This window comes from Hemicordylus capensis, chromosome 4 (genome assembly GCF_027244095.1).
Source record: "Hemicordylus capensis ecotype Gifberg chromosome 4, rHemCap1.1.pri, whole genome shotgun sequence".
Lineage (NCBI taxonomy): Eukaryota > Metazoa > Chordata > Lepidosauria > Squamata > Cordylidae > Hemicordylus > Hemicordylus capensis.
The window spans coordinates 55751339-55777359 of record NC_069660.1 but is presented as its reverse complement, the minus strand read 5'-3'; the positions used below and the strand labels follow the sequence as shown (position 1 = coordinate 55777359).

General features: G+C 44.1%; 1 protein-coding gene across 5 annotated transcripts in view; it reads right to left on the bottom strand.

Moving 5' to 3' along the window:
• Positions 1-26021, bottom strand: part of SYT6 (synaptotagmin 6) — a 275557-nt gene that overhangs the window by 142324 nt on the left and 107212 nt on the right. For 2 of the 5 annotated variants that reach the window (XM_053313299.1, XM_053313300.1), the window contains one exon: positions 5800-6136. In XM_053313299.1, the coding sequence (XP_053169274.1) occupies positions 5800-6136 (337 nt within the window). The remainder of the gene's footprint in view (positions 1-5799; positions 6137-26021) is intronic. The other 3 variants (XM_053313303.1, XM_053313301.1, XM_053313304.1) reach the window with 2 other exon arrangements.

The window sequence follows — 26021 nt, the reverse complement described above, 5'->3', positions numbered from 1 at the left end:
ACCACTCCATTATGTAGCCTCTATAGAGCTCCTAGTACACTGCTGGCACTTAATAAATGCCAAACAGCAGTCATGATCATCTGAGGAAGTGGACCACAAACACTGGCCTACCAAAGCTTCTACTACAATGTAAGAACGTAAGAAGAGCCTTGCTGCACAGGCCAGGTCTATCTCGTCTAGCACACAGTTTCACACAGTGGCCCACAAGATGCTTTGGAAAGCCACAGAACCAGGAGATGAAGGCATTCCCCACCCACCCTGCCATTGCTCTCCTGCAAAACAAATGTTTGCAGATCCCCTGAAAAATAAATGCAAAGAGACAATAAAGGACGCAAAAAGAGAGTTTGAGGAGAATATAGCTAGAAGTGTCAAGGGGAATAACAAACACTTCTTTAAATATATCAGAAGAAGAAAATCTGCCAGGGAGGCGGTGGGCCCCTTAGATGATGTGGGTGTGAAAGGATTATAAGGGAGGATAAGGAGATTGCAGAGAAGCTGAATGAGTTCTTTGCATCTGTATTCACGGCGGAGGATACTGACCCACTCCGGAACTGAGTTTCTCAGGCTTGGAGGCTGAAGAACTGGGCCAGTTTTGGTTGACAAGAGAGGGAGGCTGTTCTCCCGTGCAGCCTAACCTAGGCTAGGGAATCCCAGCCAGGGTTAAGCTGTGTGTGAGAACTGCTGGGATCGGACCTAATCCCAGCAGGGCAGCACTGCCTAGCCCACTCTCAAACCCAGCTCTTAGCCAGGGTTAAGGGCTCGAGCAATCATTTGTTCACTGGTGCTGTTTAGCCCCAACAGACACAGAGACAGGCTCCTAGAGCCTTGGTAATTCCCCAATGCATTGCACATGTTGCATGGTGCATTGTGAGATCTCCGGAGGCTGGGATGCGCTGTCCTGCAGGCATGCAGTGCGGATCATCTGGGAATGCAGTTTGCATTCCCTGCAACATTGGAGCAGTCATCTGAGGGGAAGGAGCTTAACCATCCTCCCCCCACACCTGCCCACCACCCTGCCCGCCTGGTCATGTGAACGACTTAATGATGTTCTAAACTGTCTTGAAAAACTAAAAATTAACGCATCGCCAGGGCCAGATGGCATCCACCCAAGAATTCTGAAGGAACTCAAATGTGAAATTGCCGATCTCCTAGCAAAAATATATACGTTGTCCCTACAATCAGACTCTGTACCAGAAAACTAGAAAGTAGTAATGTAACTCTCATTTTCAAAGAGGGATTCAGGGGCGATCCAGAAAACTACAGGCTGCTTAGCTTAACTTCTGTGCCTGGTAAATTGATGGAAAGCATACTTAAGGACAGAATTGTCAAATATATAGAACAGCAGCCTGTGCTGAAGGAGAACAGGCCATGGCTGCTGCAAAGGCACATTTTGCCTCACTTACCTTTTGGAGTTCTTTGAAAGTGTCAACAAGCATGTGGATAAAAGTGATCCAGTTGACATAGTATATTTGGACTTCCAAAAGGCTTTTGACAAAGTTCCCCACCAAAGGCTCTTGAGTAACTTAGCAGTCATAGGATAAAGGGACAGGTTCATGTGTGGATCAGTAAGTGGATGAAGGACAGGAAACAGAGAGTAGGAATAGATAGGCAGTTTCCCCAGTGGAGGTAGGTAGGAAATGGGGTCCCCCAGGAATAGGTACTGGGACTAGTGCTCTTTAACATACTTATAAATGATCTAGAAGTTGGGGTAAGCAGCAAAGTAGTCAAATTTGTGGATGATGACACTAAACTATTTAGGGTAGTGAAATCCAAAACAGATTGTGAGGAGCTCCAAAAAGATCTCTCCAAACTAGGGGAGTGGGCGACAAAATGGCAAATGCGGTTCAATGTAAGCAAGTATAAAGTTGCCCAGAACTGCCCAGAGATGAATGTTTGGGGCGGTCTACAAATTTGATAATAAATAAATAAATAAATAAATATACAGTGCTGCATATTGGGGCAACCCCCCACCCAACTTCACATCCACGGATGTGGTCTGAGCTGCCAGTGATTGACCAGGAGAGAGATCTGTGGGTCATGGTGGGCTGCTCGTTGAAAGTGTCAACTCAGTGCATGGCAGCTCCTGGGGGGAAAGGCAAATTCCATGCTAGGGATCAATAGGAAGGGGATTGAAAATAAAAATGCTAGTATTAGAATGCCTTTATACAAATCTATGGTGAGGCCAAAATTGGAGTACTGTGTACAGTTCTGGTCACTGTATCTTAAGAAGGACATTGTAGAACTGGAAAGGGAGCAGAAGAGGGCAACTGAGATGATCAGAGGGTCCTTGAGCACCTTCCTTATGAGGCAAGGTTACAGCATCTGGGGCTTTTTATTGTGGTAAAGAGGTGACCACAGGGAGACATGATAGAGGTGTATAAAATGATGCATGGAGTAGAGAGAGTGGACAGATATAATTTTTTCTCCCTCTCTCACAACACTAGAACCAGGGGTCATCCCAAGCAACTGATTGCCAGGAAATTTAGGACCGACAAACATAAGTACTTTTTCACACAGCACATAATTAATCTATGGTATTCTCTGCCACAGGATGCGGTGATGGCCACTAGCTTGAATGACTTTAAAAAGGGCTTGGACAAATTCATGGAGGACAGGTCTCTCAATGGCTACTGGTTTGATGGCTATATGCCACCTACAGCCTCACAGGCAAGATGCCTCTATATGCCAGTTTCAGGGGAGCAAAAATAGGAGAGAAGGCGCCCTCACCTCTTGCCTGTGGGCTTCTCAGAGGCATCTGGTGGGCCACTGTGTGAAACAGGATGCTGGACTAGATAGGCCTTGGGCCTGATGCAGCAAGGCTGGAGGTGACCTACAGCCCTCGGCATATGCACCACTGTTTTAAGGTCGTTTATCTCAAGAAATGGACATAGCTTACTTATCAGCCAAAGCTTGGTAAAAAGTCTCTGCCTGAGCCTGAGATAGCAGGGAGAGGTTTGGGTCAAGCTACATACCAGGTTTTTCACGGGGAGTGTAACCCTGTCCAGAACAGGCAGATCTAAACCACTTCCTAAGTTTTGACCTCCCACAATGAGTACTTCTGAATTGTTTGGATTCAACTTCAGTGTGTTCTCCATCATCCATGTGTTCAAAGTGCCACAAGATCCTGCTGTTTTTTCTGCAACAGACTAAAACATGGCTAATCCTCTGGGGGGGAAAAAATCTTTTACACCCACCACATTCATGCTGAAAGTGTATTGGGCTGCAGATGACTACTTACAGTGGCGCATCTAGGCAATTTTGGAGCCCGGACCTGAAAGGCTTCGGAGCCCCCCCCCCATCCCCTGCAAGCCCCCCCCAATTTTTTAAGAAAAAAAGAAAGAAAATCTGCATTTGGGGGTTTGGGGGGCATCCAAATGTCCTGGGGGACATCTAAACCATGTTTACCTCCATGAAGGCAGCCAGGGAGTGGGGTGGAGGTGAGCCGAGCAGGCCACCCCCATGGTGGTGGCAGCGGATGCAGCATCTGGTGGGCCTGTTTGTCCAGGCCTTACTGAGCACCAGTGAGACTCTCCAGTGTGCCTGTGCAGTGCAAGTATCCAGTGCTGCAAGTCTATGATGTCACGGGCTTGCAACGCTGGATACACGCACTGCGCAGGCATGCTGGAGCATCTCGCTCAGTAAGGCCTGGACAGACAGGCCGACCAGCCACTGAGCCCACCGTGTCAGCCATCAGTGTCTTTGGCATTGCATTTCTCATATGCTCAACATGAAAATAAATATTAGGGATTATGTGGCATTTTTATGGGTTTTTGCTTAGAAAGGGAGAATGCTATTCTTCAAGCTGAAGAATATAAAATTATTTATGCCTGGGATTTCTATCCTGCCTTTCTAAAAATTAAGGTGCCTCATATAAATATAAATCCACAGAGCACAAATATTATTGGGTGAGCCTCTACATTTTTGGGTCCCAGTGGTGATGGCAATTTTCCATATTGCTTCTCAGTTCTGAATTAGAGTCCTACCTCAAAGCCACTGTGCCCTATAATGGATCAGTTGGCAGACAGACACCCAATCATATGAACTTCATTTGCGTCAAGAAAACAAGATACAATAAATTGATAATAAAATTAAAATCACACTACCTTGCAGTACATGAGACTGCTTTGTGAAACAGGTGTCAAGCAAGAGTAATACTTCTGAGTCTGGGGGAAACAGAGGTCCTTCAAGGAGCATTTGGTGTGCTATTTCTCACAGTTCCTCTCTGGGACTATTTCAGCCACTTTCTCAGGACTATTTTCCATTCATTCCAAGGCAGAGTGTCTGAATCCCCTATCTCCAGAAATGGTATCAACGGGCATAACTGATGCAGTCGAAGCTTTGCAAATGAAGGTTAATTACTATAATTAGGGTGCTCCAGATAACCAGTGGGGGCTGGCTAGGGTTTGTTGGAAGCTCTCTTGCACCAGTATAACCTGAGATATGCTTTTGCTGTGACTGCTGTACCAGCGCAACTCCACCAGCAGAGAGCCCGAAATGAGTTTGTGAAGTGTGTTGGTGGCATGACATGGATGGAGTAGACTTACACCAAATCTTATAACCCCAAACCATGCTCCTGGACTCTACACTGGCATAATATTATGCCTGCTTCAGAGGCAGCATAACTTAAAAATCTCCCACTGAATCCAAGGAGAGCCACAATACAAAAGCTTTTCCCGCTTTTCCCACTCTGTTGCAACAGAGTAGAGAATCTTTATATATATTTCTCCAAGGTGTACCCGTCGCTAATCCCATGTGTGGCAGCTCTCGTGAGAGTTTGCAAGAAGCTGCCTGGATAGTGACGGGGAAGGGGGAGAAAATGGTGACAGTGGCGGCCAGCCGGCTGGTGGGCAGGGAGGGAAAGTGGCACTTTGACATGGAAGAGGCTGGTTCACTGTGGGGCTCAGGATCAAGCTGAGTGAGCACCCGTTTCAGGGTCTCTGGTTCTAGGTTCTCCCAGTTGGCAGGTTCAAATTCTAGCCTGGACTGGTTTGAGGCTGGACTGGGCCTGAGGCTGACTGCTCCCGCCCTCCAACTTAGGATCATCCAGTAGTGAACAGAACTACTGTCCAGGGTTTAGTCATGTCACAAATGGACCGGTCATTGATACCATGATGAACGAGGCAGTCAGTGGAAAGGAAGGTGGGGATGGGAAAAGACAATAAGGCCTGCTAGGCCAATGACCAACAAAACAGCACTGGGAAAGTTATGCTTTTTAAATTACCCTGGAACCACATTTGTAGCTATAAGGCAATAACTCTCATTTATTATTTGTCCTCCCACTTTTGCCTTCTTTCTCACCTGTGGGAGAAAATGATGTTTAATTGAGGGTTCCATCTCAGCTAGAATGGAAGCATCTGGCTAAACTGAATGCAGCTGCAGATGTCCTAAGAGGAATTTAGCATCTGGATTGTGCACAGTCTTTAAATGTTTCCATCATTACTAAAACAAAACAAATCTAGCCTAATCTATCTATCATTCCTTGATCAATGCATGTTGTCAGCATCAGAACAGAATTACAGGAGAAAACTACATAATGGATGTAGCAAAAACATACACCTTTTTAAAGGCCATGAGGATGCTCCTAATTTGTTTGTCTCTGGGCTTGGGTCTGGAAGACAGGTTTGCAACAGCAAAGGGCAGGAGGGCAGAACAGGTGACATTCAGGGCACCATCACTCTCTTCTCATTTGTTCTCTCAGAGGGCAAAAGGGGCAGTCTTTAGCACACAATATGGCCTGGACTGTATGATCCAGCAAATAGTAACCCAAGGATTAGTAACCCAATAGTAACCAGCACTCACCTGGTGGAAGATGCAGGCTCTGTCGTTTGCCTCTGCATCCGTGTGCGCCTCATGAGATGATCTTTCATGGACATCTGGACTTCTGCTGGAATGTCTGGCGAAGTATGGCTGATCTTCACAGCTGCCTCCAAGAAGCCAAGAGTGCCCGTATCCTTTAGCTTGTCAGCCATAGCCTCTTTGTCCTGTTCAGCGGGGCTCTGAGGGGCAGGAGTGTTAGTTGACACAGCCTTGTTCTGCCAGGGCACCCAGCACAGCTTCCAAAAGAGAAAGAGAAAAACTGCCACCAGGGCCAGTCCACATACAATAACTATCACTGCAAGGAGGCTGATGGAGAGCTCTGGAGAGCAGGAGAAGGCAACAAGGACAAAGAGGGTCAATAGGTTGCAGGGAAGAAATGTGAGAAGTGGGTAGGAAAGTAGGAAAGGGAAGGGGGAGAAAGAAAAGAATGTCTGTGAGAAACCTGAAAGAACAAGGACGGCGCTGGTCCAAAATGATGTCCATTCCACACACACCCTACATGACCTGCTCGTGAAAAGGTGAAAGGAAAACGTAACTGACAACCTTGCCCGGAAAATACCTGTCATTCCATTTAAAAAATAGGTTTTAACTCCCTATTGCTAGAATGTTTTTATTTCCTAAAATGTTTTCCTTACAGTTTCTGGGATTGTCTTGTTTGATCTATTATTTTGGAGTCTACTAGATCACCTATAATGCAGCCATTGACAGCCAGTAGGGCTGGGGCTGGTGGCAGAGAATGAGTGTCACTCTTCTCACCCAGTCCTGGATGCCTCTCTCCTTCTTTCTTGCCTTGCCCTACAGCAGCATTAACCCCAATGACCAGCCTGTGCTCCTGGGGTTAACGCTGTGGTGGGATGAGGAAGAGAGGAGGGGCATCCAAGACAGGACAAGAAGAGTGGGACCAAGCTGCAACTGTGGCTTATTGTCTGCCCACCCCTCAGCAGCATTCCACAGGCATTTTGTGCATAGCAAGTGTTGCACTAGAATGCAATTGTGCAAATGCCAAAATTGTGCAAGGGAGTTCTGCAATGGCATAATCATTTTAAATAGTGGTCATACAATTGTGCAACTCCCTCACACAATTTCAGCATTTGTGCACACATGTTCTAGTGCAACTTGCATTTGGAAAACACAGCAGTGCCTGCAGTGCACAAAATGCCTGCAGAAGACTGCAAAGTGTGTGAGCAGCTGGGGTTATCACACAAATACGCACCAAGCCTCCTCCCCCAATTCACAACTTCTTGCAGTTCCTAAAAAGCTAACATTATTGACTACAGCACAGATTACACTAATGATTGTGCCTTCCTAGAAGGCAGTTTGCCCAACATGAACACTGGTTCCTACAGGCAGTTCTTCAGGGGGTCCAGATGACATTCTCCACATTCTTCAATTTCAAGGCACGATCTGAATGACAACCTGTGTCTTTTCATATGCCATGTATTCTATCTTGATTGTGGCAGGGGAACATCTTACACAAGGAGGAAATATAGAGATGGACCATAGGTTCTCAAACTGAGAACAAGTCACCAGGGGGGTGCATTACTAGGATGCTCCCACATAGATGATGCTTGCATCCATCAGTAGTGAGGGAAGTTGAGAGGTGCTGCTCTATAAAGGATCCAGGGCCACTGTTGCTGTTCTGGAAATGTTGCCAGATGTAGTTGGCTGCTGTTGGATGCTCACTGGGTAAATAGATGAGTAAGAGTAGAGACAAACACACAAACAAATACTGTATGTAGTTTGGCCCTCAGGTATATCCTGAGAAGGAGGGGTCACAGCAAAGATTAAAAAATGATTGACAAAACAAATCAAAATTCTACAAGGGAACCAAAATTCTGCAACAAGGAAAACTAAATTTTGCAACATACACAAGCATAGGATGTTTAAATCAAAACAGTTTAAAAAGGAAGACAGCAAAATCAACATGTCAAATAGATTTTCGAAACAAGATGCTTCCATATGGAAATGTCAAAACAAAAATTGCCACAGTGCCTCTTAAAAAAAGAAAATGAAAAGAAGGCTGTCACTTCAAGACCAGCATTTGACATCAAACATGGTTTCTTATTTTCTAAAAAAAACACAACACAAAATAAAGTGACTTTTAAAGCTGCAATAAAATGCATATTGTTTTGTTATAAAATGCTGGCTCAAAGTGAAAGAATAATAATTTCTTAACTTCTCTGTGAAGGAAAACCAATACCTTGTTTGAAGTGCCTGATTCCCTTCTACCTCCCACATAAGGCCAGCTCTCCAATGAGGAGAGCTGGTCTTGTGAAGCAAGCATGAATTTTACCCTTTGTTAAGCAGGATCTGCCCTGGTTTGCATTTGAATGGGAGACTACATGTGAGCACTGTAAGATATTCCCCTCAGGGAATGGGGCCGCTCTAGGAAGATCACCTGCATGCTTGCATGCAGAAGGTTCCAAGATCCCTCCCTGGCATCTTCAAGACAGAGCTGAGAGAGACTCCTGCCTGCAACCTTGGAGAAGCTGCTGCCAGTCTGTGTAGATAGTACTGAGCTAGCTAGACCAATGGTCTGCCAATGGTATAAGGCAGCTTCCTATGCTCCTGTGCAATCTGAAGTTGTCCTTGCAATATGATAAAGAAAGAAAGAAGCCGTAGTGCATGGCTGGTCCAACCCAAGGAGGAATGTTATCCTGGTGAAAAAGCCCATTTGTTCAAGGCCTCATAGAAGTCATTGGCTGACATGCTGCGCAGCCATGAGAGGACAGAGCAAGAGCTTTGTCTTCACAAGAATCTAAGTAATGATGCACAAGGTTTGCTGTGGAACTGCTGCACGCGGGAAGGAGAAAATGATTTTGACTTCTCTCCCCTCCCCACAGAAGACCCTTTCATGTCCAGAAAGATGTCTGTGAGGGTCCCACAGCCCTCACAGACCTCTTCCTGGATGCAGAAGGGGCTTTTGCAGGGAGTGGAGGCAAGCAAAAATAATGTCCCCCACCCTGTGTGCTGCAGTTGTGTGACAAGCTTCATATACTGTTACTTAGATTTTTGGGAGTATGGAGTCTCTCCTCCTAAGGCTGCATAGCATGTCAGCCATAGAATTTTAAAGCTAGGTCTTCTAGTCCAACCAACTGCTTCAATACAGAAAACTGCTATAGTTAGTATCCCTCACAGATGGCAGTTCAGCCACTATCTCTGCAGGGGTGAAGGCTTTCGAGTGGGCTAAGGGGTTGAGACTACCTTGGTGGGTGGATGATCTCCAACTGCCTATTGACAGAGAGAGTATGACTCTGCTGATCCTTTTGGATCTCTTGGCAGCTTCCGATACCATGACTTCTGGGTTGTTTGGGGGAGGTGGGAGGGATTGGGTGGTACTGCTCTACTGGTTCCATTCCTACCTCTCTGGCAAATTCCTGATAGTGTCACTTGGAGACTGCTGAGCTGCAAAGCGAGAGTTAAAGTGTAGAGTTCCACAAGTTCCTCCATACTGTTGCCAATGCTCTTAAACATTGTCATGAGACCGCTGGGAGATATCATCAGGAGATTTGATGCAGGGTGTTTTCCATATTGACCTCATCAAGAAATGGCATATCCTTCCTAAATGCCTGCCTGGAGGCAATAATGGGCTAGATGAGGGATAACAAACTGAAGTTGAATCCGAATAAGACAGCGGTACTGACTGGGGGTGGTGGTGGTAGGGACCCAAGAGATGGTTTAGATCTGCCTGTTCTGGATGGGATTACACTCCCCAAAAAGATCAGGTATGTAGTGTGGGAGTGCTCCTGAATCCCAAACTCTCTCTGGTTTCCCAGGCTGAGGCAATGGACAGGAGCACTTTTTATCAGCTTTGGCTGATATGCCAGCTAAGTCCATTTCTGGAGGTAAATGACATCAAAACAGTGGTGCATATGTTTGTAACCTCTAGGCTTGGCTTCTGTAATCCACTGTACATAGGGCTGTCTTTGTACGTAGTCCAGAAACTACAACTGATGCAGAATGCGGCAGCCAGATTGGTCTCTGGGTCAACCCAAATGGACCATATAATACTGATTTTGAAAGAATTGCACTGGCTGCTGCTATGTTTCAGAACAAAATAATAAGTCCTCATTATTACCTATAAAGCCCTCAGTGGCTTGGGTCCGGGGTACTTAAGAGAGCACCTTCTTTGTCAATGATGATGATGATGATGATGATGATGATGATGAACCCTGTCACCTATTAAGAACATATGGGTAGGTCCAGTTACAATTGCCGCCAGATCTTTTGGTGGCGACCGGGCATTCTCTGTGGTTGCCCCAGGGCTCTGGAATACACTCCCTGCTGAAATAAAAGCATCTCCTTCTCTGCTTTAAGCAAGACCCTCAAGATGTATCTGTTTTCCCAGACTTTTAATTGGAAGTTAAATTTCTTAATATGTTTTTATCTCCTGAAATTGTTTTAACTTGTTTTGTGAATTTTATATTGTTTTACATTCACTGTGTTTTTAACTTTGTACAACACTTAGTGCTGTCTAAATAGGTGGTATAGAAATATGATAAATGAATAAACAAATAATAAATTTCTGAAAACCTCCATCAAATGAGAAACCTTTGCACAACAACTGAACAGCTCTTAAAGTTAGGAAATTCTTCCTAACTTATCATTATAGTTTAACTCTTAAGATAGGGTGTGTTGATATTTATTTGTTTAAGATATTTTAAGGCTACTTTTCTGTTTTAAAATGTGTGAAGCAACATACAATACAAACAGTAACAAGAAAACAACAAATACAACAAATAAGCTACAGCAAATTAATTAAAACTGCACTACGACAATTGATTCTAAAAAGCCTGTGAGAACTAAAAGAGAAATTTTTAGTTTGTGAGCACCTTTGGTATAGGGAACCATCTTCTCATTCCTTTTGCTTTGTACACTCTTTGAGAATATGCTGTTGTGCTTGTTGTTATCATTGTTGTTGTTGAAAAGCAGTACATAACTATTCAGAATAATACAATTATATGCACATAAGAACAGGCCTGCTGGATCAGGCTCATGGCCCACCTAGTCAAGCATCCTGTGTCATACAGTGGCCCACCAGATGCCTCCAAGAAGCCCACAGGCAGGGGGTGAAGGTTTACTCCCTCTCCTGCCGTTGCTCCCCTACAACTGGTATTTAGCGGCATCATGCTGGGGTCTGCTCATTCAGCAACCCTGAATGAGCAGGATTCTAAATAAATTAGAAAAAAATATATTTGGCATATAGTCTCCCAGTGTCCTATAAACTAAAATTATAGATCGTGAGCATTTAGTTCAGGCACAATTTATTTAATGTGCTGCTATGAGGGAAGCTTCAGACGTTCACATACAATGCTGAAAGGCTTTGGGTAGGCATGGTGCTCTCCACCACACATGCAAGTGCATGTCTAAGGATCTATTCTCCAGTTAGCCACTTAAAGTAACTCAACATACGTATGTATTATGTAAGGGGGGGAAATGTTGCCTCAAGCATTTCAGTGGAGATAAGTGCTCTGGATGTGTGCTTGTATACATGGTGGAAAGCACCAGACCTAATAAAAACTAAAGCCTTCCGGGTAAGTACACATCATCATCATCATCATCATCATCATCATTTATTAAGTGCTTAAGAGTATACTAAGCACAAAAAAAGGACATACTATGCAGTATATTAGGTCTAAAAAAGATGGACTCTTCTGAATTGGTTCTCATAGTCTCTGGGAAGTACAGAAAATGACACAAATGGCTAGCAGCACAGAGAAAGATAAGGAGATTCCAGAAATGCACAAAACCTGAAATACACTTGGTTACAGCATATACAGCTGGTCCAATGTACAGATGTGAAGCCACCCTTAAGTGCAGTATTTAGATTTATATAAACTGAGAGATTATCTGGTGATAGTATTATACATATTCAGCCACAGAAGTAATCACTCCCCTTCCCTATCCACAGCGTAAACCACTTCCTGGGATAAACCAAGCTAACAATAGCTAGATAGATAGATAGATAGATAGATAGATAGATAGATAGATAGATAGATAGATAGATAGATAGATAGACAGACACTGACATAAAGAATCTTCAGGGGAAAATAAACCAAATGGGATTGCTTCCCCATACGGATTGTCATAGTACAGTAGTAATATGACATCTAATTTTGTTTGTGTGTGTGTTTATATGAAGGAATCCTATCAGGGAAATAGCCACAACTGAACAAGGGGAGACAAATGTCCCTAGGGAGTTCTCCACACAGCAGGCTTTACCACAAGTTTTCTGCAAAGCTTTACTGCAAACTCAAAGTTATCCCAAAAACCCGACACAAAAAGTGTTGGAGTTTGTAATTATTTAGCAAAATGCCAAAAAAGGAAGCTACCCACTCCAGTTAGGGAGTAGAGTGCAAAGTTTAGTTGTTGCAGTTATCTGAAAAACATGCATGGAGAATGTGTACAATCTAAACTGAACAGGTTTATTGGTGAAGTACATTTTGGATAGGAAAGACTTAGGGATGTGCGAACTGGTTCGGTGGTTCGAGGGTTCGGTTCGGGGGTTCGATGGTTTGGGGTCAAACCGAACCCCCGCCTGGTTCCGTCTGGACCAGAAACGAAACCGTCCCCCTCACCAGTGCACGGTTGTTGTTTTTTAAAAAATGTAAAATTATTTTTATTTACCTCTAGCCCCTTCAGGGGGCTTCCTAAAGGCGCGCGTGTGTGTGTGTGTGTGTGTGTGTGTGTGTGTGTGTGTATGAGTACAACATGCACAACAGCCTTTTTTAAAAAAAAACTTTTTTCAAATGGCCCGCACACATCCACAAATGGCCTCTGCAAGGCTCTGGGTCATGCCAGGCCTCATAGAGGCCATTTGCGCATGCGCGGCAGCAGGCAAAATGGCCACTGCACCTACTTATGGAGGCCCGAATGGGCCAGAAACTACAGTAAACCGGGCTGTGGAGGTGATTACCAAGGCAGGCGGGGGGAGGGGGAACCTTCGTGGACCCCCCCCCCACGGCTTTTAGAAAGTAGATCCCCTTCTGTTCCTATTTGGATGCCAAGATAATAAGAGATGCTTCCGAGTTCCTTCACCTCTATTTCCTCTATTTCCTTGTTCAGGTGCTGTATAATCTCATGGCTGTCTTGTTTTTCTTCATATGTAATAATCAAGTCATCAACATAAGTCAGGATGTAAGTCCATTTTATTGTCTCTGAACCTTGAATATAGGCAGGGATCCGTCTTTCCTTGTGTGAACCCCTCTGTAAGTAGCAGTTGATTCAGCTTCTCATTCCATGCTCTGGCTGCTTGCTTTAAGCCATAGATGCTCTTTTGTAGTTTGCACACAAGCCCCTTCTTTCCAGGTACCTCAAAGCCTGGTGGCTGTTGCATGTAGATGTCTTCCTCGATTTCCTCATGAAGGAAGGCAGTCTTTACATCTAAGTGGTCAACTTGCATTTTTCTGGTGACTGCCACACTGAGCAGTTCCCTAATGGAAGTGTGTTTCACAACTGGTGCAAAGGTCTTGTCGTAGTCCTCACCATAGCTTTGGGAGTATCCTTTGGCTACTAGTCTGGCTTTGTAGCTCTGTACATTCCTTTCTGTATCTTGCTTGACTTTGAAGACCCACTTGCATCCCACAGTCTTTCTTCCAGCGGGCAGTTCCTCAAGTCTCCAAGTCTCATTTTTGTTCAGGGAATCAATTTCTTCTAATGCTGCTTTACTCCATTTCTCAGCTTCATCAGCTGGCATCTTCTCTATATCTTGCCATGTGTTGGGCTCTTGTATCTCTCCTCCTTTGGTAATGAGTGTGAGTCTTTTGGGTGGAACCCCATTGTTCGACCTCTGTGAACGCGTTGGTTCTGGCACAGGCTGTAAAGCCCCTTCTGTATCTGCCTCTAGCATAGATTCTTTGGGTTCAATGGGGGTCCAGTCACATGGTTCCTCCTTTGCCTGGATCGCCGCCACAAGTTCTGCTATATCACCTCTGGTTGGCCCTTGTCTTTCATCAAAATACACCACATTGTGAATTCTGATCTCTCCACTTGTAGGATCAAGGATTCTGTATCCCTTTTGGCCAGGTGCATATCCAACCAGCACTCCCAGTTCCCATCTTCAACTGAATTTGGTTCTCTTGGCCTTTGGGACATATGCATAAGCCTTTGATCCAAACACTCTGATATGATTTAGAGAGCATTTGCGCCATTCCATAGTTCAAATGGTGTCTTGTCCAGGAAGCAATCTGTTTTGCAAGTAGTTTGTAGTAATCACTGCCTCTCCCTAGAACTTATCTGCCAAGCCAGCATCATATAACGTGCACTGGTAATTTACGTGCACCTGGTCAATAGAAAGCGGTTTTTCCTCTCTGCCACACTGTTATCTTCTGGTGAAATGCAGCACCAGATTCATGTGAAACCCCATTTTCCTTTAAGAATGCTTTCATTTCATTTGACAGGTATCCCTCTCCATTATCTGACCTCAAATGCTGGGGCTTTCTTCCAAACTTATTATTGACAAGTGCAACATACTCTTTAAATTTCTCAAACACTTGACTTTTTTCTCTCAGTGGATAGACATAAGTAAATCTTGAAAAGTCATCAATAAATGTGAGTATGTAATGATTGTTAGCTATGCTGCTTCCAAGTGGACCACATATAACAGAATGCTCTAGTTCCAAAGGGTCCTGTGATTGTTCCTCTCTGTGTCTTCCAGTGAAGCTGAGTGGCACCTGGTGGCCATTTCTCTGCATGACTCAATTTTAAAATCCTTAATCAGTCCGTTTCTTCCAAGCTCACTTATCATATTTATTGCTTTATGCCCTAACTTCTTATGCTATATTTTAGGGCAGTTCTTGTGTTTGCATGAAGCTCCAAGCCTTGCCTGTTCAGTTACACAGTCCAATTGGAAAAGACCATCTTTAAGCATATAAGCTGTCGTGATTAAATCATCGTCTTTGGTGATGTAGCAAATTTTGTTCTCAAAAGTTACTTTGCAACCTTTATTGACTCCGTGCCCCATTGAAATCAAATTAGTCTCCCTATCAAGAACAAAGAGAGCATTTTAAATTAAAATCTCTCAAGCCTCTCCATTGTTTCTGCAAATAATTATTGCATCTCCTACTCCTTGAGAACAAACTTGCTCCCCACTAGGAGTAAAAACACAGACTTTGTGATTCCTGTTTAAATCAACAAACAGTTCAGGTGAATTCAGGATATTCTGAGTAGCACCTGAATCAATGATGAAATCATTTCTTTCATTTGTGATCATTCTAACATTGTAGCTTTTAAGCTTTTCTTTGTTCTCAGAGTGACTGCAAAGTCTGTGGGCAAAGCTCATTCCCCTCCCTGTTGCATCCTCAAGATGCTTGCCTCTGTAGCTATGATAACCAGGCTTCCTGCCTTTGAAATTCCTGCCTTTAGTGCCGCCTCTCAACTCTGGGCAATCAGCTTTTAAGTGCCCAAATTCATTGCAGTTGAAACAACTTTTCTTTTGTTTACCGCAATAGGCAACAGTGCTGTTTTCTCCAGCATCTATTTCCTTAAGACTAAAGTCCTGCAAGATCACAATAACATTGTTTAGTTTGAACTCTTTTTCAGAAACTTCCAAAACCATCTTGACATGATCATAACTTGGCAGTAAAGACCTCAGAATCAGCCCAATTAACACATTATCATTCAAAGCAGAGTCATGTTGTTTAAGTAATCTGTGGACCTCCAGAATTTTATTTATATGAGTGGAAAGGTCTCCTTTATGTAGCTGCAATTTGAAAATCCTTTGAATTAGAAGGACTGCTGTATTTTGAGATAGTCTCCCAATGAGATTTTTAATCTTCTCCCAGGCCTCCAACGCAGTCGTAATATCTTTGAAATTCATTATTAAATCATCACTTAGGTTTAAGAGAGTTAAATCAATGGCTCTGTTGTTATTTGTATCCCATTCCTCTTGCGCAGTGGCATCATCCTGTGGCCTGTTCTGTGTGAGGACTTTGTGTAATTCTTTTGCCTTTTAAAATGCTTGAATCTTCATAGCCCATTGTTTGTAATTCCTCCCTTTCAGCTTACAGAGAGCACTGGTGCTCACCTCTGGATCCATGCTGGACTAACTAACTGACTCAGCTGCACTTAAGGGGGGAGGGGACTCTGCTGCAGACCTTTGGGCTGCTGGCCCATAGCCCTGTTGGATTTTGCAATTATTAATTTAGCAAAGCATCAACAAAGGAAGCTACCTGCTCCAATTACAGAGTAGAGTGCAGAGTTTAGTTGTTGGAGTTATCTGAAGAACATGCATGGAGATTGTTGTACAATCTAAACTAAATAGGTTTATTAGTGAAGTACATTTTAGATAGGAAAGACCTAGTCCTATCTAAAAGCTACATAATGAATAGGCAGATAGATAGATAGATAGATAGACAGACAGATAGATAGATAGATAGATATGTTTCCATCTACTCTCCAAGAGGAAAGGAAGAGGACTGACTCAGCACAAGAGGTACCTGAGGAGTCAAGGGAGGGGTCACAGAATAGAGGCAAGCAGGGACAGGCAAAGAGACCTTCACTAACTACCAACGCCCCTTGTGGTCATTAGGATAGTTGGCCCAAAAGGTCGATGCACTGGAACTCCATATCCAACAAAAAGTGGATTTTTTTAACCCAGAAATAAATCAGGCTGAACTCTATCACGCAATGAAAAACCTAAATTATGTGTGAAGGGCTCTCCGATGGCTCGCAGGGACTTTGGGGTAAATCTGCCTGATAGGCACACCCTCCAATCTGGAGGCTTTACAAACCCTGTGTGAAAAACTTCCTGGCCTCTGAGGGAGGGGCCCCTGCTGGCTGGGAGACACCTTGCTCTTTGCTCCCCACCTTGCAACTCTCTGAAGAAGGTGGTGAGGGAGCAGCGGCTCATCTTCACCTATTGTCCCAGGACCCACTCCAGCCTTGGGATTTGTCTTGTCAGCTAACAGCAATACTGAACTATTTCAGTATTGTGAAAAGAGTGAGAGTCCCTTTGGGAAAGGGTACCATTTTTACATTCTTTTTGCTACATGAACCCCAGTGTGAACTTCCTTGTTGAAAAGTGGCATATACATATTCTTCATAAAATAATAAAGTAGATTAAGTCCCAACTTGCTCAGTTCAGTCCCAGGAGAATGCAGATTTGAATGAATATTCAGCCTTTGTTGTGCAGAAGTCACGGTCCCGCTAGGAGCTCCCACCCTGCAGCATACATACCCCATGTTTTGGAACAGCAACGTTATACTTTTAGCATGAATACATCCATGGTAAGGTATGGTGCAACCCTATACCCAGGATTACTCAAGTGAAAAACTAGATGGATTGTCATCAATGATCCTGAACTATCTGTGCATATAATAATGGTTATAAGGAATCACGTTTATGATGTGATGATCTGCCATATGAAGATGATATATTTTCTTCACTTCCTTGTGTCTCAGACTATAAATATGGATGATCGTACAGCATCTGTTTGCTATGTGCATGGATCTTACTTATGCCAAGAGCTCTCTGCTTGGAAGAGTACTCCATCCTCTTCAGAACAGCAATTTTAAAAGGAAACACTCCAAATCTATCCTTATTAAGTGGCTGAGCCAGTATCAGACTCTAGGTTGCTCACATCTGTTCTTCATTAGAGTTGTTATGAAAATAATCCTTGAAATATGCCTCTCTTTTAAATGTAAGCCCCCTCTACCAGGATCATTCCATTTGATCATAGATTTTGCACTCACTAGCCATAATTAAAAGATTAACTTTGGGGGTTGAAGGAAAAGATATAAAACATGGTGTAAACTTAATTCTTCATCCGGAGAAATTTAAAATCCAAATTACTATAGTAAGGTGGTAAGGGATCTGGCTGTATCATCTAGTTTTGCTCTGGGTAGGGCCCGTTTTAATAACACTTCATGCACTCATGGCCAGCCTGCCTGGAGATGGCTTGTTTTTTAGTGCTTGCTCCAAATGTGATGCAGCTTTGTGAACAGTCTGTTATTAGCAGAAACTAGATAAAGAAATGTCCTTGTTAAATTAAGCCTTGAGTCAGTCCTCCTAAATGCTTCCCTTAGAGAACATGCATCCTTACCATAGGGCAGGGCTGCTCAATTTCGGCCCTCCTGCAGATGCTGGCCTACAACTCCCATAATCCCTGGCTATTGGCCACTGTGCCTGGGGACTATGGGAGTTGTAGTCCAAAAACAGCTGGGGGGGGGGGTAAGTTGAGCAGGCCTGCCATAGGGGAACACCTAGGGTGGCAGCAGTTTGGCTGCTGTTTCAGTGGCTAGTTAGGAAAAGAAAGGCAGAAAGCGATGGGTCCCTCTGTGGCTGCAAACTTGCATCAGCTGTTCCTCTCTTCCACTAGCCCCATATAAAAACCCCAACATGAATAAAGATCTCTTCATCTGCATCACAGCCTGGGGCTTATATATCGCAGCTCAATGAGAGAATGTGTTTTGTTGTGTTGTTTAATAATGAATAAGACTGCACAAGATAAACAGTGGAGGTCCCCAGGGGATTTGGCTAATTGCATTCTCGGCATCGTAGAGACACCACATTGTTGCATGGAGAGCTAAGCCCTGGAAAGGTTCCCAGCTTCCTCAATATCAAATGACAGTAAGAACTTGGCTTACTTGGGAAAGCAACCATGTTCCCCTTGCATTTACCTTTGCAAAAGTTCATTGGAGTGGAGAAATGTTTTCCTTTGTCAAAAGTTGGTGGCTCTAAACTCTAATACCAGGGCTGGTGGGTGGGGGGGGATTATACATATGCACTTTAGTATTAGTGACACTCACAAGGAGTTCCTCCCCTGCTGAGTGTCCCCTAAAAACATCTTAGTCTTATTACAATTATCCATGTGAATAGTGACAAAAAAGCCCAGAAGTCTGAGGGGTAAACAATGCTATATATTTGCTGCTGATTCAGACATCAGCACCTGGGGCTGAGAAACCACATCACTCTGAAAGAAAACTGTAGACATTACAAACCATCTCTGCCCAGGGCTCTTCTCCATAGGCTGGATTTCTGACAAGAAGTCTCCTTTCATCATTTACACATAACTCAGTAGGCCAGGAGCCATCCAGTCACCACAGCATTGCACTGGCAACCGAGAGGGAAATTGCCTCTCTTGGGGCATTTGCGCAATAGAGGTTTACAACACAGGTCAGTGCTGGTTTGAGGCATTGGTAATGTGCATTGGAGGTGCAATCTAATGCACAATGTATTATTTGCATTGACAGCATATGGGAATCTGCTGTGATAAACTGCAGAAATGTCTGCATTGGGATCTTTATCCGTTAATTTGTGCTGAATCCGGAACTGGGGGTGGGAAAAACAGTAGCCTTTTCTTCCACACGGATGCTGAAGGCAACAGCCACCACATCCAAAAGTGCAATCCCCAAAATTTTACACATCAGCCATGTGGGATGGGGGAAAGGCTAACACTGGCTGAAGCCCCTCATACAAATGAATGCAAGGGATTAAGGAGACTCTGAGGTGCTTCAGACGATTGCTGTGAAGTGCCTCAATGTGGTCTGCGGAGAGAGCGCGATTAGCCTGCTCTCCCCGCAGACAAGCAGCCGCTCGTAGCTGGGTGGCCGGATCAGCCGCCCACATGGCTGCCGGCTCCATCACAGAATGGATGTGTTCTGGTGCCGCATGCTGGAACTTGGAGTGAGTGCCACCCCAGCAGGAAGCTGCATGGGGCGGCAGAGAGCAGATAAGGACCGGCTCTCCTCTTTCTTAAAGCTCCCACTCCCCGCGGTGCCAAACCAGTGCTCAAACCTTGGTTCATGTATACTCTTACCTTCCGGGGCTCTGGCTATGCCCCCTTGTGCATGATGTCACACACAAGGGGGCATGGCCACAGCACTGAAAGGGTCATGGAAGCCCTCCAGAGCTCATTCCCAGCCAATGTTTGCTGGCTGGTGCATCTAGTTTCCTTTCTCTCCCTCGCTGGAGATATTTTTCGGTGGCCATCTGATCAGTTGCGTTGCAGGTTTAATTAATTTTTTAAAAAGAAGAGATGCGTATGGATTATGTGTTTGGTGCTTTAGAACATAGAAGAATTCAGGAAGATGGAAAGGAACCTCCCTTCAGCATTCTTTACAGAAAGAATAATTAGAGCTAGAATGCTGAATGCTGTCAAATTATTGATTATCCAAATAGTACTATCAGTGTCCCTGGTAGTTTACAAGATTAAATTTTAAAAGGAAGCCTGCTGAAAAGATGCAATCTAAAAGCTAAACAAAGGAAGGGAAAGGGTCTGGTAGTAAAGATAGAGCATGGATGTGCTCAAATGCAATTATGTACACATTTAAAACTAGCAGAATTACAGCTAACAGTTGTCCAAAATTATTATTATTATTATTATTATTTTACATTTATATCCCGCTCTTCCTCCAAGGAGCCCAGAGCAGTGTACTACATACTTGAGTTTCTCTTTCACAACAACCCTGTGAAGTAGGTTGGGCTGAGAGAGAAGTGACTGGCCCAGAGTCACCCAGCTAGTTTCATGGCTGAATGGGGATTTGAACTCGGGTCTCCCCGGTCCTAGTCCAGCACTCTAACCACTACACCACCACAAGAGAAAGTGGATGGATGAACACTGGTATGCCTATGGGACAATGAATCTGTTTAGTAAGGTACATGAAGATGAAGGTAACTCAGGAAAGTAGGCTGTTACGGCTGCCGTAGAACAGGGGTGCCCAACCTTTTTAAACAAGTGTACCCCTTCTGTCACAGATGTTCAGTTCAGGTATCCCATAGAGAGTGTTAGGATTGTGTGTGTGTGTGCGCACACACAAATTTAAATGTTACAGTTATGAGACAGGCTACTCCAGTTGCTGACTTACATCCAGAATAAGCTACACATGAGTATTCCCACTGAAATTAATGGGGCTACACCTGTCCCATTAATTTCAGCAAGAAGGACTGTGTATGAGTAACTTAATCTGGATGTAAGTCAGCCAGTGACTGAAGTAGTCCATCTCATAGTGGTAGCATGTAAGTGTGCGTGTGTGTGTATACACATATATACATTAAGACACAAATTTAAGTGTTATCGTTAAGGAGATAGTCTGCTGCAGTCACTGACTTCACATCTACGCTAAGCTACTCATAAGAAGTCTTATTGAAATTAATGAAAGAAGTTCAGCCTCAGAGGCAAGATGCCTCTCAATACCAGTTGCAGGGGAGCGACAGCAGGAGATAGGGCATGCCCTCAGTTTCCCAGAGGCATCTGGTGGCCCACTGTGTGAAGCAGGATGCTAGACTAGATAGACCTTGGGTCTGATCCAGCAGGGCTTTTCTCATGTTCTTATGTTCTTAAGTTTACTTGTCCTATTAATTCCAATGGGAGTACTCTGTGCTAATTTTCTGAAGCCTGTCAATCAGGCAGAGAGGAGGGATATGCTGAGCAGCACATAGCCAACCAAACAGGAACAAAGGAGGAGGAGGGTCTTCTACCTCCCCTTTTGTAGCAGACACATTGTTGAGGACGTGCCGGCTTCAAGCCAGTGCTCTTCAGACAGGAAACAAATAGCATGGCTACAGTGTGGAAGTCTCTGAGTATCCCCAGGGAGCCCTTAAAGTACCTCTGGGGTACAATTGTCCTTTGTTGGGAACCCCTGTTGTAGGAGAAAGACAAATAATTTCAAGGGCAGGGGTGGGGGGTGGTAATGGACCAACTTCTGTATTCTCAGCACCTGGTTTATTTTCCAGACACTAGTCTACGGTGGCAACGTTTCAACTAGGGTGACAACACTTCAGCTTCTTCATGTGGTCTGGCTGTATAATAAATCTAGATGAAAGGTTTCACAGATATGGAGAACTAGCACTCAGATGGTAAGAGATCATTGACTGGGAGATGAAGAACCATGCTTCCTGACCACTCCCATTGAGAGACAACTTGGCAGTGGTCCTATGTCTTTCTAGAATGTACATTAGATGCCATGCAAAGTTTATAGGAAGTGCACATGAAGTCTCATTTCATTTTTAAAGAGAATTTTTTCTTTACCATACCTGTGATTATTATGTGGTGGGGTTGCTGAGGTCCAGAAAAAACTCCTTCTGGGCCTGGAAGCAATATGTGAGGCTGCCAGTTAGACTCTTCAAGTTTAAGTCTATCTGATGTGGTGGAATATTCCTTCCTGAATGAATAGGTTAAACCTTAAGACCCAATCTAGACATGACAAGATGCCATATGGAGGTTATAGAGAAGTGCTCATCCATGGCCATGAGCCAAGTAGTGGGTCTAACTACTTTTACTCTGTGCAATGGTCCTTACACTTTCTGTGTCTTCGCACCAACACTGTATATCCCTAGTAGTGGATAGGCTGGTATGTAGATGCTATCTTGACACACAAGTTAACTGAAGTGGCTTTAATGTGTTAATCCATCCACACGCAGCACTGATTTAAGGACTTTTCAGTGTCCTGTGTGAGAGCCGTAACATTTAAATTGGTCCAGGATGGGAAGGGACCCTGATGGGCCACTTAAGCTATGACCATGATGCTAGTTAACCTGGACCAATTCAGGTGTGCTTTACAGAGCATATTATACCAGCCTTCTGTTGGTGTACGGAGTTCACTACCTCTAGAAAATTGTGTGTTTTCTTTGTTAACAGTCAAAATACTAAACTAGGCTATAATTGGACTGTAACTAAACTCATCTGCCTTGGACATGGCGTTGACTGCATTGTGTTTGCTTCTATAAGACTGCAGGAATTTTTAATCTTTTTTAGCTGGACAGGTGCTGCTACTGTTTGTCCCATATAAAATAGTATCATATAAAATAGTACCTTGTGTTTATACGCTGCTGGGTTATTATGTGACAACTGTCTGCATTGTGCCTAAGCAGGCATGACCATGATTTCCATTCAGTCATGCTCACTTTCCTTGGTTTGGGGGTTCCTTTGTGTTTAATTGTGGCTAGTGACAGTGAATGTTTTTACAGTTCAAACACTACAAAGAAGATAGGGGCTACATTTCTGTTATAGAATAAAAGAGAAAGAAAAACAGGAAACTTCATTTCTGAACCAGGAAGAGGAATAAGTGAGGGTGGTAGTTTTGATTCTGGAGTGTCATCCACTCATGTTTGCAGGGTTCCAAGCAGAAGATATTGCTCTCTAGAACTATGTGGATATGACAAAAAGAAGTGCTTGCTTATGGTTCTATTAAATTTTAATTTGTCTGAAGAAATTATTAATATTTCCTCAAACACCTATTTCCCTCCCTGCCTTCATTTCTGCAAGCAATGCTGTGCTAACTGGCTAATGTGCTCCCTGGAAGTTATCCAGACATGGCTTCATGCCACAGAGTATCTGAAGAGCAAATCTGCTTTGCAGAAGATTCGCAGCTGTTTAATTCAGTGGATTAAATGGACCATTCACATAGGGTCGGCTCCTCTCCGCATTCCCTGCAGATCTTTTTCCTGTGTTCCAACAGCTTGCTCCGGGTTTTATCTCCAACCATCGCATCTCAGAGGAGGAGGTGTGCGACCTTTTTGTTGTTGTTAGTTTGAAAGTTGGTGTTCTGCAAGATTGACGAGTCAAAACAACACAACGCTTAACTCAAAGCATTATCTCAGTGAATGAACCATTCCAAACTATGTAAAGCAAGGGGGGAAGCCCCTTTGAGCATGTGCAGAGTGCTGTTGCAGTCACAACTGAGTCCCAGCACTTCTCATTTTTGAACATTAAGCTCTTAGTTTCCAACACATGGTGAAAATCCTCCATTACCCCCCCCCCCAAAGAACCTTGCACTAATCTTTTCTGTATAAGGGTCCCCACCACCACCACTTGCCAACACTGTTCTCTGAGCCCAGCCTGGAACGGATTTTCTAGGTTCAAACTTTTTTAACACAGCCAGAAGCAAACGCAATCTCCCCCTGCCCAAACCCTACCCGCGAAAGTTGTGCTCCCTGCACAGGGGTGTAGGCACCATTGTGTGAATGGGTTGAATAACCTGGGCTGCCAATGGTAGGGGCCACTGAAGCCCTTGGGGGGGGGAATGATTCGGGCTCCAGAAGAGCCCCAAACAAACCACCCCCACCCCCGCCTGGGCTACTGGGCACCCCAAGCGAGTGCTTGTCGATCCTTTTCAGACAGTGTTTTCTGCCTGAAAGTGTCTATTCCCCTTCCTCTCCCTCCAGAGAGGGAGAAAAAGGAAGAATTGATGCTTTCAGGCAGCAAGCGCTGCCTGAAATGAAACGGAAGCGCTCGCTCAGGCTCTTCAGAGCTCGAGGCCACACCCCCTTTGCATGTGATGTCATGTGCAAGGGGCATGGCCTCAAACTCCAAAGAGCACGAGCAAGCACTTCTGTGTCATTTTAGGCAGAGCTTGCTGCCTGAAAGAATCCTCTGGAGAGAGAGGAAGGGGAATAGATGCTTTCAGGCAGCAAACGCTGCCTGAAAAGGATCGACAAGTGCTTGCTTGGGGCTCCTGGTAGCCCAGGTGGGGTGTGTGCGTGTTCATTCGGGGCACACCCCACGCGCGTGACATCACACGCACAGGACGTCAGCAGAGGGCCTGCCAGATGGGGCTGGACCCAGGCTGCCACTCGGCTGGCTCCGCACCTGTCCCTGCACCACAACACTGCCTCCCCTTCACCAGCGAAAGCATGTGTGGCTGGATCTATTTTGCCCGTGCCTCCATCCTAGGTAAACACTGCCAAAGCTGCATGATTGATCACAGGTAGTTTCTCTCCCCTCCAACCTTCGGTTTCCAGCCAGCTTGCTGGGAAAAGGCAGGCTATGGGGGAGACAAAAGGAAGGCAGCCTTGAAGAAGTACACAGCAAGCAGTACTTGCAGTATACAAAGTTCTTTGCTATATTTCTCTTATTACAGTTTTCGAAAGGGAATCCGTTCAGCCCATCTCAATAACAGCTTGGATTCTTCCCAAGCAATGCTAAGGGGAAGCAGACAATAAGGAACACAGCTGTCAAACTCCCCTTCCTTGTGGAAGACCGGTGAGACAAGATTCCAAGCAGTCCCCTCTGCTGACTCTTGGCAAATCTCAATCTCTCTCTGTCTCTGTCTGTCTCTCTCTCTCTCTCTCTCTCTCTCAAAGTATGAAGTTTTGAAAAAAGGCGATTTATTAACAATGGCTCCTCCACACATCTCAGAGAAGCATTGGGGCATACCAGAAACCTTGCCCAACATCCCCCCCAGAAAAAGCTGTTGCAAATAGAGGATTTTAAAAAAAATTACTCTGGACATAATTTGTCTGCAGTTGCCACCGGCTCATCTGGTGGCTACACAGGGACGGGCCTTCTCCACTGCTGCCCTGAGGCTTTGGAACACACTTCCTGCTGAAATAAGAGCCTCCCCATCTCTTATAACTTTTAAAAAGGCAGTCAAGATGCATTTGTTCACCCAAGCTTTTAATTAGATATTGTTTTAATTGTGTTTTAATAGTTTTAACTTTTTAAATTTTAATTGTTGAAATGTTTTAAACTTTTTATTGGTTGTTTTTATTTATTTTTTTGTAAACTGCCCAGAGAACTTGCGTTTTGGGAGGTATAAAAATGTGTTAAATAAATAAATAAATCTGGCTAAGCTAGAATGAGCAGCTCTAATTTGGAGAAAGCCAGAACTGTGTGTGAACTGGTCCCTGATAGCCCACTGCAACTTCAGGATAAATCCGGCTGATATGTGAACTTGAACCCTTCATTCTGGAGGAGATGCGAGCTAAAAGCCATGTGTGTAAAAGTCCCTGCTGAAATAAGAGCCTCCCCAACTCTGACAACATCTAAAAAGTGATTAAATCTGTTCACGTAGGCTTTTAACTATTTTAATAATTCTTACTGTTTATTATTATTATTATTATTATTATTAAATAATAATACTGTTTAAATATTTTAACATTGTTTTAAAATTTTAAATTGTTGTAACATTTTAACTTGTTCTGTTATTTGTTCTGTTTTATTGTAAACCACCCAGAGATGCAGGTTTTGGGCGGCATAAAGATAGGTTAAACAAACAAACACCATTTTTACATATAGATTGCTCTGGTCCATGCTTCTCTTGACAACAGAGTAGATAAAAACCATATAAGGCTGCTTTTCCTGAACCAAATGATTGACCATCACTCTTGCCAAGACGTGCAATTATTTGTATTTTCCTTCCTGATCCTTATGGAATCCATAGGTGCAAAGGAACATGGAAGCTATTGTTTAAAATGGGGATTCCCAACCTTGAGTCTCCAGATGCTGTTGGACTACAGCTTCCATCATCCCCAGCCACAATGGCCTT